This window comes from Myxine glutinosa, chromosome 10 (assembly GCF_964187855.1).
Source record: "Myxine glutinosa chromosome 10, kmMyxGlut1.1, whole genome shotgun sequence".
NCBI classification, from domain to species: domain Eukaryota; kingdom Metazoa; phylum Chordata; class Myxini; order Myxiniformes; family Myxinidae; genus Myxine; species Myxine glutinosa.
In genome coordinates this window covers 27148959-27161851 of record NC_136270.1, presented here as the reverse complement: position 1 = coordinate 27161851, position 12893 = coordinate 27148959, and the positions used below count along the sequence as shown (strand labels likewise).

General features: G+C 43.1%; 1 protein-coding gene across 1 annotated transcript in view; it reads left to right on the top strand.

Annotated features, from left to right (window-relative positions):
• Positions 1-12893, top strand: part of PRCC (proline rich mitotic checkpoint control factor) — a 40054-nt gene that overhangs the window by 26382 nt on the left and 779 nt on the right. Inside the window, exons 6-8 of the mRNA XM_078785489.1 lie at positions 6661-6747; positions 7504-7644; positions 12753-12818. Coding sequence (XP_078641615.1) covers positions 6661-6747; positions 7504-7644; positions 12753-12818 — 294 coding nt within the window. The remainder of the gene's footprint in view (positions 1-6660; positions 6748-7503; positions 7645-12752; positions 12819-12893) is intronic.

Here is a 12893-nt window from a genome sequence, read left to right as displayed (position 1 = left end):
ACTCGATGCAGAGGGCCACACGTCGAACAATGTTATTGATGACTTGTATGCACTGTTATCAGAATACTCCTCAATAGTCTAGTAGGAAGACTAGGTCCCCCTGCACCCCCCGGAGATATACTTCTAATCAGTGTTTCTAGATTGGAAAAAATGTGTAGAAAATGACTAGCTATGGCCCCAAGCTGAAAAAATGTCCCACATACCATTTTTATGCAAATTACTGCTGCAAATTTTATGCAAAATTATGCAAATTTTATGCAAATTTTTGATGAGGAGTAGAGTTGAGGGGTCTTTGAGGGCTTCATCGAGGTGCTCTCGGTTGCAAGACTGGGTCATTCTGAGAAGCACAGCAGGGTCAGAGATCATGATGTTCTCCTCCTCAGTGAATCTCTCCATCAACAGCCTCTCCATTGCCTCACACACTGTTTTGAGGCAAAAGAGGGACTTTGCGTAGGCCTTTCCACTGAGAACACCTTTGAGAGATCCACTTGTTACTAGTTGTGCCTCAAAGAGAATCTCTGCATATCCAGAACCACGCATCTTGTGTCCAGTGAGCATCCCGATGTAGTTCATGGATGTGTGGAAGGGTCCAATCGTTACTACATGACTAGCAAATTCATTTGGCCAGCGCCAGATGATGGGAAGGGCTTTCATGCAGACACCCAGATCAAATGTATTCAGGACCCATCTCTGACCCACCTCAGCAGTTGCTGCCTCGGAACGCTTCAGTAGCTCACGAACAACTGCGTTGTCTGTGATCGGTTGGTGGATAGGCGTGCAGTAGTCGACTGTTGATTTGCTGGGTGGGGGAGAACCAGTTGCAGAGGTGAAACCCCCTAGCCCAGGCACAGGCTGCAGGCCATTGCCATGCCATGCAGGCACCAGGCACAGACCGATCACAGACAACGCAGTTGTTCGTGAGCTACTGAAGCGTTCCGAGGCAGCAACTGCTGAGGTGGGTCAGAGATGGGTCCTGAATACATTTGATCTGGGTGTCTGCATGAAAGCCCTTCCCATCATCTGGCGCTGGCCAAATGAATTTGCTAGTCATGTAGTAACGATTGGACCCTTCCACACATCCATGAACTACATCGGGATGCTCACTGGACACAAGATGCGTGGTTCTGGATATGCAGAGATTCTCTTTGAGGCACAACTAGTAACAAGTGGATCTCTCAAAGGTGTTCTCAGTGGAAAGGCCTACGCAAAGTCCCTCTTTTGCCTCAAAACAGTGTGTGAGGCAATGGAGAGGCTGTTGATGGAGAGATTCACTGAGGAGGAGAACATCATGATCTCTGACCCTGCTGTGCTTCTCAGAATGACCCAGTCTTGCAACCGAGAGCACCTCGATGAAGCCCTCAAAGACCCCTCAACTCTACTCCTCATCAAAAATTTGCATAAAATTTGCATAATTTTGCATAAAATTTGCAGCAGTAATTTGCATAAAAATGGTATGTGGGACATTTTTTCAGCTTGGGGCCATAGCTAGTCATTTTCTACACATTTTTTCCAATCTAGAAACACTGATTAGAAGTATATCTCCGGGGGGTGCAGGGGGACCTAGTCTTCCTACTAGACTACAAGCTTTCTTTCCTGATCTTTAGCTCTTAACAGCGGTGCCGAAGACATTTCTTGAGACTGTGGCCGACTGAGTCAGCGACAGCAGCAATACTCTCGGGTGACCTTCCTGATTTTTCTTCCTGATCCTGATCCTGCCTGATCCTGATCTTCCTGATCCTGATGACCTTCCTGATTTGATTTGGTCAGCCAGAGTGGCCTCCCTTGCTTGGTGAATTTGTATTGAAGACTGGGATGCTGTCCAATTTGTTTTCATCAAACTTTGAATTTGAGACTTGCTCGGTGCTTTTGTTGTTGCAAAAGTGCGCAGAATTAAACACGTGCCTTGCCTTGTCTGTAAGAACGAATTTGTCCACAGATAGTTTTCTACAGAAAATGACTTTTCTTCAGGTGTCCACGACATGGCATGTGAATGTCAGATTCAAGAAACATGGTAGATATGCGCTCTCCCTTAAGCCAGTTCAGACCTCCTGAAAAATGAAAGATTGAATGAAAACTGAAGGCTATTAAACTTTTCCCAGGGCCCACCTTTTTGGGGTCACAATGTCAAGATCGTTCAAATTGTTCAAACATACATGTGCTTGTTCTTTTTTCCTTTTCTTTTTTTCTAAATTGATGATTTGGTCTTGCGTCGATCATTAATTGAAGAAGGATTTTGCAAATCTCTGTACTTGGCGAATGCAGATAAGTGATCAGGTTATGCTCAAGCTTATTTGTAACTCTGCAGATTGATTATTACATGAAACGCTCGACGAGCCACAATACAGAAACTACTGGAGACGTGTTATGCAAGCATTGCGTTGCAACCTTAAGATGCTTCATCTTTGTGATGTGAAGAACCAAGTAAACTTGTAATTTGGAAGGAAGGAGTGAGGGATGAGTGCAATGGAACACAGAATGTAACATTTCTTAAATGTTAAAACAGATACATCGTTTTTGCTCCAGTCTTTCTTTTAAATACAGTATATGTTGTACCTTCTGTAAAACATGCGGTGCGCCGCCATCTCGTCATCCCCAATTCTGACCTGTGATCTTTCGTATCCCCATTAACCTTTTGTTACTTGCACGGTTTTTGTTACTTGCAACCATCTTGGTTGTGAGGATCAGTGTTTTCTGTCTCTCTCTCTCTCTCTCTCTCTCTCTCTCTCTCTCTCTCTCTCTCTCTCTCTCTCTCTCTCTCTCTATTTCTGTCTCTCTCCATCTCTCTATTTCTGTCTCTCTCCATCTCTCTATTTCTGTCTCTCTCCATCTCTCTATTTCTGTCTCTCTCCATCTCTCTATTTCTGTCTCTCTCCATCTCTCTATTTCTGTCTCTCTCCATCTCTCTATTTCTGTCTCTCTCCATCTCTCTATTTCTGTCTCTCTCCATCTCTCTATTTCTGTCTCTCTCCATCTCTCTATTTCTGTCTCTCCCTATTTCTGTCTCTCCCTATTTCTGTCTCTCCCTATTTCTGTCTCTCCCTATTTCTGTCTCTCCCTATTTCTGTCTCTCCCTATTTCTGTCTCTCCCTATTTCTGTCTCTCCCTATTTCTGTCTCTCCCTATTTCTGTCTCTCCCTATTTCTGTCTCTCCCTATTTCTGTCTCTCCCTATTTCTGTCTCTCCCTATTTCTGTCTCTCCCTATTTCTGTCTCTCCCTATTTCTGTCTCTCCCTATTTCTGTCTCTCCCTATTTCTGTCTCTCCCTATTTCTGTCTCTCCCTATTTCTGTCTCTCCCTATTTCTGTCTCTCCCTATTTCTGTCTCTCCCTATTTCTGTCTCTCCCTATTTCTGTCTCTCCCTATTTCTGTCTCTCCCTATTTCTGTCTCTCCCTATTTCTGTCTCTCCCTATTTCTGTCTCTCCCTATTTCTGTCTCTCCCTATTTCTGTCTCTCCCTATTTCTGTCTCTCCCTATTTCTGTCTCTCCCTATTTCTGTCTCTCCCTATTTCTGTCTCTCCCTATTTCTGTCTCTCCCTATTTCTGTCTCTCCCTATTTCTGTCTCTCCCTATTTCTGTCTCTCCCTATTTCTGTCTCTCCCTATTTCTGTCTCTCCCTATTTCTGTCTCTCCCTATTTCTGTCTCTCCCTATTTCTGTCTCTCCCTATTTCTGTCTCTCCCTATTTCTGTCTCTCCCTATTTCTGTCTCTCCCTATTTCTGTCTCTCCCTATTTCTGTCTCTCCCTATTTCTGTCTCTCCCTATTTCTGTCTCTCCCTATTTCTGTCTCTCCCTATTTCTGTCTCTCCCTATTTCTGTCTCTCCCTATTTCTGTCTCTCCCTATTTCTGTCTCTCCCTATTTCTGTCTCTCCCTATTTCTGTCTCTCCCTATTTCTGTCTCTCCCTATTTCTGTCTCTCCCTATTTCTGTCTCTCCCTATTTCTGTCTCTCCCTATTTCTGTCTCTCCCTATTTCTGTCTCTCCCTATTTCTGTCTCTCCCTATTTCTGTCTCTCCCTATTTCTGTCTCTCCCTATTTCTGTCTCTCCCTATTTCTGTCTCTCCCTATTTCTGTCTCTCCCTATTTCTGTCTCTCCCTATTTCTGTCTCTCCCTATTTCTGTCTCTCCCTATTTCTGTCTCTCCCTATTTCTGTCTCTCCCTATTTCTGTCTCTCCCTATTTCTGTCTCTCCCTATTTCTGTCTCTCCCTATTTCTGTCTCTCCCTATTTCTGTCTCTCCCTATTTCTGTCTCTCCCTATTTCTGTCTCTCCCTATTTCTGTCTCTCCCTATTTCTGTCTCTCCCTATTTCTGTCTCTCCCTATTTCTGTCTCTCCCTATTTCTGTCTCTCCCTATTTCTGTCTCTCCCTATTTCTGTCTCTCCCTATTTCTGTCTCTCCCTATTTCTGTCTCTCCCTATTTCTGTCTCTCCCTATTTCTGTCTCTCCCTATTTCTGTCTCTCCCTATTTCTGTCTCTCCCTATTTCTGTCTCTCCCTATTTCTGTCTCTCCCTATTTCTGTCTCTCCCTATTTCTGTCTCTCCCTATTTCTGTCTCTCCCTATTTCTGTCTCTCCCTATTTCTGTCTCTCCCTATTTCTGTCTCTCCCTATTTCTGTCTCTCCCTATTTCTGTCTCTCCCTATTTCTGTCTCTCCCTATTTCTGTCTCTCCCTATTTCTGTCTCTCCCTATTTCTGTCTCTCCCTATTTCTGTCTCTCCCTATTTCTGTCTCTCCCTATTTCTGTCTCTCCCTATTTCTGTCTCTCCCTATTTCTGTCTCTCCCTATTTCTGTCTCTCCCTATTTCTGTCTCTCCCTATTTCTGTCTCTCCCTATTTCTGTCTCTCCCTATTTCTGTCTCTCTCTCTCTTTCTTTCTCTCTCTCTGTTTCTCTCTCTCTGTTTCTCTCTCTCTGTTTCTGTTTCTCTCTCTCTCTCTTTCTGTTTCTCTCTCTCTCTCTTTCTGTTTCTCTCTCTCTCTGTTTCTGTTTCTCTCACTCTCTGTTTCTGTTTCTCTCACTCTCTCTTTCTGTTTCTCTCTCTCTCTCTCTCTTTCTGTTTCTCTCTCTCTCTCTCTTTCTGTTTCTCTCTCTCTCTCTCTTTCTGTTTCTCTCTCTCTCTCTCTCTTTCTCCTTTCTCTTTCTCTTTCTCTCTCTCTTTCTCTCTCTCTCTCCTTTCTCTTTCTCTTTCTCTCTCTCTTTCTCTCTCTCTCTCTCTCTTTCTCCTTTCTCCTTTCTCTTTCTCTCTCTCTCTCTCTCTCTCTTTCTCCTTTCTCTTTCTCTCTCTCTTTCTCTCTCTCTCTCTCTTTCTCTCTCTCTCTCTCTGTTTCTCTGTCTTTGTTTACCTATCTTTTTGTTTCTCTCCCTTTGTTTCTCTCCATTTCTGTTTATTTCTCTTTCTTTCTCTATTTCTGTCTCTTTTTCTCTCTGTTTCTGTTTCTCTCTCTCTCTATCTCTCTCCATCTCTCTCTCTCCATCTCTCTCTCCATCACTGTGTCTCTGTCTGTTTATCTCCATCTGTGTTGTTTGTTTGTTTCAATTCTACTTTGCTCTTCCATGAGCTTAGCTAATGTAAAGAACAACAACAACTTGCAATTGTAGTAATTATACTTTTATAGCGAATGTTATATCTGTTTTGGATTGCAAACGACAACTATTGTAGTTTGTTTGTATAATTGAAAGAGTAACATAAACCTAGGTGTTACGTAGGCAAGAAGGGACAGAGGGAAATCTTTTTCAGTTCCATCACGTCATTTTACCTTGTGCAGGATATGCAAGATACAGAATATAGACAAACACCGTACATGATCCATTGTTTGGGATCTCATGTAAACATACATGATAAACCTCACTCTGAGTTGGTTATGAATCAAACCCACAGTGGTGAGGTGCAAACATTAAAAAAAAATCCTTTGAACCCCAGGCCGCTCTTCAACCTTGTGATTTTACAACCACCGATGTGTGCACATGCTTTTGCCATGCCGGCGATCACATTGAGGTGTCCCATTCACGTTGTATCCTGCTAATCTGATCATCATATAGTAATAATTTATCATGTAATTTTTGTACAACCGTAAACCCAATATCCTGGGTATATACACCAGACTCACAACGAGGCATTGTGCCACTGGCTGATTGCCATTGGTCAGTTACAAGTGGCATCCAATTAAGACAACAATGTTTGCATTCCAGTCACATGGCCATGGAATTTTGAACAGCTTGTTATAAACATTTTGGTTTCGGTTCCATCGTTAATGCAATGACAAAAATAAGTTTGTTTAAATTTTTTTTTTTTAAAGGTGAATTTTGCAAATGAAGCAAAGAACAATTTTATAAAGCCTAATGAATGCCATAAAACACAAATAGAAAGTCGAGCAAAAGCGACGCAACCTGTCCAAGTGTATTTCTAGGACTTGAGCTTCCGTATATTCCTTTTGATTGGAAAAATAAAAAAAGGAGGTGGTGGTGTGCATTCTACTAAATTAGGGCCGATATGATACATTTTCGGGGGCATCCAAATTTAGGTTAATAAATAAAATTACTCATGCGAATCAGAATAGGTCTGGAGGTTAAGTGTCAGGATAACTTTTTGTCTTTTTGCCCATGACTAATGAAGAGGTCCTGTGCTATGCAAAACTGACGGGTGATGCTTTGTTGTGACAGGGACCTTGTGCAGAATCCTATTACCAGGCCGTGGATGAGAGTGCCCAGCAGGATCCGGCGAGGTCGAGCATTCTTGAAAATGAAGCGGTTTGTTATTTTTGCTCCTTCACAAACACCCAGCTGCTTTCTGTTTCTGGAATTCGTTTTTGCAGTAGAAGAGCACATTGCAGATAGACTTTATAAACGCTGCGGACCTTTAAATGTGCTGTAGAGGTATCGGATAGTGTTGGAACAGTGACATGGATGGATTACAACCTTGTTGCCGAAGGTGGACGGAGGTTGTGTTTTCATGTCTGTTTGTTCGTCTGTGAGCAGGATGTCTCAAAATGTTATTACAGATTTGGATGAAACTTGGTGGACAGGTTGGGTGTGTGATAAGTAAGAATTGATTAGATTTTGGTGAAGATTCGGATCCAGATCAGATAGATTTTTAAAATGATTCTTCACCATTGAATGTAACACGATATCTGAAGAAGTTGGAGACTGATTATGGCAAAACTAGGTGGACGAGTGGATTCTATTTTGGTTGGGGTCTGGTTCTAGATCTGGCTTATCAGTGCATACAAAACTAAACTGTTTTGATCATTTCTTCTGATGACCTGTTTCTCCTGGGGCTTGCGTTATCCTCTGGGATGCCATGATTCTGGGATCGTAATTTGAAATCCCATGCACTGCGTTCGTTTGTCCATGTTGGCGGTCGTTGTAAGAACATCTGTGTCCAAATGTAAAGGATTTCTTCTTTGGAGCTATCTATATATTATCTGAGAAAAAAATGACTGTGGTTTGTTTCTCTTTTGTTGATGTGGTTTATAAACACATGCTCATCCCACTTTCCATTCCCAGTTCAAGCGCTTGCAAGGACGCCGTAACCGTGGCGAAGAGGTGAACTTCATTGAAGTGAAGGGCGATGAACAGCTGAGTGGGCTGCAGAACTACCTCACAAAGTCTCTCACCGAGGAGAAGGAAATGAAGTCTTTCAGCAAGGTGGCGCACACATGGGAAATAAACTTTGTTATTTGGGTAAAGTAAACTCTGCACAGACTTTGGCTTTGTTGCCAGGTTGAGCAAACTTTGTGATAACTTTGAGACCTGACGCGAGGCGGAGAGGGCCATAGGTGGCTTCTTGCTGCAGAATGTTGGTCTTGAAAACATTCCACAACACAGAGACTGATGTATTAGTAATAGGATGGACACCCCAATCAAGACTTAGAGCTGCAATAACTTTTTCCGACGTCACTTTCGCATTGAGATTTGTGCTGCGGGTGCTGTTTGTGCTTGTTTTTTTGTTTGTTTGTTTTTCTATCTCCTTTTTTATTTTGATTTAGAACCATCTCCTTTTCCAACATATTCTCTTTCCAACGAGATTTTACATGGGATATAGGAGTCGTCAACTCTCGACCTCATTTTAACTGATGATCCCTCTTACATTTCTAACATGAGATCACTTCCGTCCCTTGGTCTTCGAGACAATGTTTTATCCATTTCACCATGCCCATGGCGACTCCATCAAACCGCCGGCCAGCGCCGAGTTTTAAGCTGAGATACAAATGGACAAGTCGGCATTTATTGAAGAAGCTCGAAGTCTTGATTGGGGTGTCCATTCGATGACTAATACATTGGTCTCTGCATTGTGGAATGTTTTCAAGAGTAACCTTCTGCAGCTGGAAGTCACCTACAGTGCATTCAGAAAGTATTCAGACCCCTTCACTTTTTTCACATTTTGTTATGTTGCAGCCTTATGCTGAAATCGTTTAAATTCATTTTTTCCCTCATCAATCTGCACTCAATACCCCATAATGACAAAGAGAAAACAGGATTTTATAAAGTTTTGTAAATTTATTAAAAAGAAAAAACTGAAATATCACATTGACATAAGTATTCAGACCCTTTGCTATGACACTTGAAATTTAGCTCAGGTGCCTCCCATTTCTCTTGATCATCTTTGAGATGTTTCCACAACTTGATTGGAGTCCACCTGTTGTAAATTCAATTGATTGAACATGATTTGGAAAGGCACACACCTGTCTATATAAGGTCTCACAGCTGACAATGCATATCAGAGCAAAAACCAAGCCATGAGGTCGAAGGAACTGCCTGCAGAGCTTAGAGACAGGATTGTATCGAGGCACAGATCTGGGGAAGCCTACAAAAAAATTTATACTGCATTGAAGGTTCCCACGAGCACAGTGGCCTCCATCTATCTATAATTCCAGTAATCTCTGTCTGTCTGTCTGTACGTCTGTACGTTTGTTTGTTTGTCTGTGACCGCTGTTTCTCGACAACCACGGGTCCGATATACTTGAAACTTGCCAGGTATATTGCTGGGGACCCGAGGATGTGCCTTTTCAAGGTTTCATATTAATCGGACAATTACTTACCGAGCTATGTCCAAAAAACGATTCAACCAATCAGAGAGCAGCGAACGATCGCGTGTGCCGAACGTGGCGGGCACACTCTGCCTCGGATGGCACATTTGAGAGCGTATTCATTTATTTCACGTTTGCAAACTATGTTGGCGTTAAACTATGTTTTACAACTAATAAAAACGAATTTGCGATTCATTCGCTTTCCTGCGCGTTTGTGTACGCGATGGCGATTTCTTTACCAAACTCCGGAAGCCGTTCGCTTTGGACCGAACCATTTCATGTAAATAGAGGGGGGGGATTGTCACCACTCGCAAGCCGTTCGCTTTGGACCAAACCATTTCATGTAAATAGAGGGGGGGGGATATAATTTTAGATATATATATAGTACGGGCATGCCCTAGTCTATCTATAATTCCAGTAATCTCTGTGTGTTTGTTTGTTTGTACGTTTGTACGTTTGTCTGTGACCGCTGTTTCTCGACAACCACGGGTCCGATATACTTTAAACTTGCCAGGTATATTGCTGGGGACCCGAGGATGTGCCTTTTCAAGGTTTCATATTAATCGGACAATTACTTACCGAGCTATGTCCAAAAAACGATTCAACCAATCAGAGAGCAGCGAGCTATCGCGTGTGCCGAACGTGGCGGACACACTCTGCCTCGGATGGCACATTTGAGAGCGTATTCATTTATTTCACGTTTGCAAACTATGTTGGCGCTATGTTGGCGTTAAACTATGTTTTAAAACTAATAAAAACCCCGGGGGGATTGTCACTGTACTCGCAAGCCGTTCGCCGTTCGCTTTGGCCTTGCGAATGGACCAAAACATTTCATGCACCAAACCATTTCATGTAAAGCGTTCGCCGTTCGCTTTGGCGTTGCGAATGGACCAAAACATTTCATGTAAATAGAGGGGGGGATATAATTTTAGATATAGATATAGTACGGGCATGCCCTAGTAATTCTTAAATGGAAGAAGTTTGGAACAACCAGGACTCTTCCTCGAGCTGGCCGCCTGGCCAAACTGAGCAATCGGGGGAGAAGGGCCTTGGTAAGAGAGGTGAACAAGAACCTGATGGTCACTCTGGCTGAGCTCCAGAGATCCTGTGTGGAGATGGGAGAAACTTCCAGAAGGACAACCATCACTGCAACACTCCACCAATCTGAGCTTTATGGCAGAGTGGCTAGACGGAAGCCTCTCCTCAGTGAAAGACACATGAAAGCCTGCTTGGAGTTTGCAAAAAAGCACCTAAAGGACTCTCAGACTGTGAGAAGCAAGATTCTGTGGGCTTTCATGTGTCTTTCACTGAGGAGAGGCTTCCGTCTAGCCACTCTGCCATAAAGCTCAGATTGGTGGAGTGTTGCAGTGATGGTTGTCCTTCTGTAAGTTTCTCTCATCTCCACACAGGATCTCTGGAGCTCAGCCAGAGTGACCAATCGGGTTCGTGGTCACCTCTCTTACCAAGGCCCTTCTCCCCCGATTGCTCGTTTGGCCGGGCAGCCAGCTCGAGGAAGAGTCCTGGTTGTTCCAAACTTCTTCCATTTAAGAATTATGAAGGCCACTGTGCTCTTGGGAACCTTCAATGCAGCAGAATTTTTTTTGTAGGCTTCCCCAGATCTGTGCCTCGATACAATCCTGTCTCTGAGCTCTGCAGGCAGTTCCTTCGACCTCATGGCTTGGTTTTTGCTCTGATATGCATTGTCAGCTGTGAGACCTTTCCTAGACAGGTGTGTGCCTTTCCAAATCATGTCCAATCAATTGAATTTACTACAGGTGGACTCCAATCAAGGTGTAGAAACATCTCAAAGATGATCAAGAGAAATGGGAGGCACCTGAGCTAAATTTCAAGTGTCATTGCAAAGGGTCTGAATACTTATATAAATGTGATATTTCAGTTTTTTCTTTTTAGTAAATTTGCAAAACTTTCTAAAATCCTGTTTTCTCTTTGTCATTATGGGGTTATGAGTGTAGATTGATGAGGGAAAAAATGAATTTAAATGATTTCAGCATAAGGCTGCAACATAACATGTGAAAAAAGTGAAGGAGTCTGAATACTTTCTGAATGCACTGTATGTCCCTCTCTGCCATGTAACCCCAGTCTTGAGGCCGCCTTGGTTCTGAAGTCGCGTCAGGAGAGCGCCTCGATGTAGGAACCATCTCTGGAGAGCGTACATATAATTACACACAGAGCTCAGCTGGGAGTGTTGCAAGCGCACCTGTAACCGTGCTAAAACCTTGACCAGAGAGAGTCAAATACAGCACAAGGAACGACTCATTGTAAATACCAATGACAATAAAATTTGTATCAATACGATTTCCATCTCACGGACCATATATTTGAGCAGCGATAGAGGGGAGCTGATGATGGATTTGCAGGTCACTCCTACCATGGTGGCAGGTGCCCTGTCACGCCTTGACTCTACTATCAGGTCCTGCAGACTTGGTGTTCACCTCACCAATCCTGAAGGCCCTTTCTGAAGTCCTGGCTGACCCTTGAGCTATCCTTTTCAACAAAACGTTAATTAGTTGAACCGTTCCTAATGACTGGTGGGACGCTGTCATTATACCGATCCACAAGAGAGGGCCCAAGGACGAGGTCATGAATTACCGCCCCATAAGCCTAACAAGTGCAGTGTGTAAGGTCATGCATGGAGAGACTTGTGAAGTCGGCAATCACGGACTACCGAACAAACCCCTCCCTTTTCTGCAATGCTGAACATGGCTTCGTCAAAGGAGGATCCTGCCTCACCAACCTCCTCACCACTGTGGAGATAGTAACCCGTATGCTAGATGAGGGGTTTTCAGTTGACATATGCTATTTAAACATCAGCAAAGCCTTTGACTCGGTCAACCACCGACTTCTCAAGAAATTTACTAGTTATGGAATTGTAGGAAATGTCAAGGAGTGGCTGGTGGCATTCCTCACCTCGAGGCAGTTCAGTGTCTGTGTTGATGGTGTCCTCTCTGGTAGGGTTCCTGCACCATGCGGTGTCCCTCAAGGCTCTGTTATTGGTCCCCCTCCGATTCATAATCTGTCCGATCACCATGTCAGCCAATGCGTGCTCTTTGCTGATTATGTGAAACTCATCTGTAACATGGACTGTGCAAAGAGATCTCAACTCGATATCTGCAGAGGTAGCACTTTGGGAATTGCATATTAGCATTCCCAAATGCCAATCAAATTGACTGCCAGACGTGCAGAAAGACTAACATGAGTGAAACAAAATTGAAAATCATTCCAAACAGGAAACTTAGGGATGTCACAAAATAACACAGAGGCATGATTATAATGAATGTTAATTAAGGTGGTGGAACTTCCGAAACTTCTTACAGCTGTAAACTTCTGAAAAAAATTTATACAGCCTTTACTATTTTTTCTTTTATTTCAAATTAATTATACATTTGAACTGTTCACAGTATAATGCAAATCACCTTGTTGACACTTTCAAAAACCTCCAGCGTTGCACTACTTGGGACAATTTTATGCCATCTTGACCAATCAAATTTTCCGCTTGTTCTCTCAGCATTGGGGGATTTCGAGATTTAGACAAAATTGTGATTCGTAGGAAATAAATTGTGGTCAGAAATGCAAAAGCCAGAATTTAAAAGAGCCTTGCCGTCCTTTATCTCAAGACTGCGTGGGGGTAAGATGTTCTATGAACTCTCTAGTATGTTCTGCTCCCCATTCCCCTTATGTCTTTTTTATTTTACGTTCTATTTCCAGAAACGCGGAGAGCAACCAACATCTCAACAACGAAGGAAGCATCAGCTCTCGTATCTAATCCACCAGGTGAGTGACCTCAAATTTCATCCCCGCTGGTGCTTCTTTAAACAGCATGGCATTCTTGAATCACCAGTGTGACAA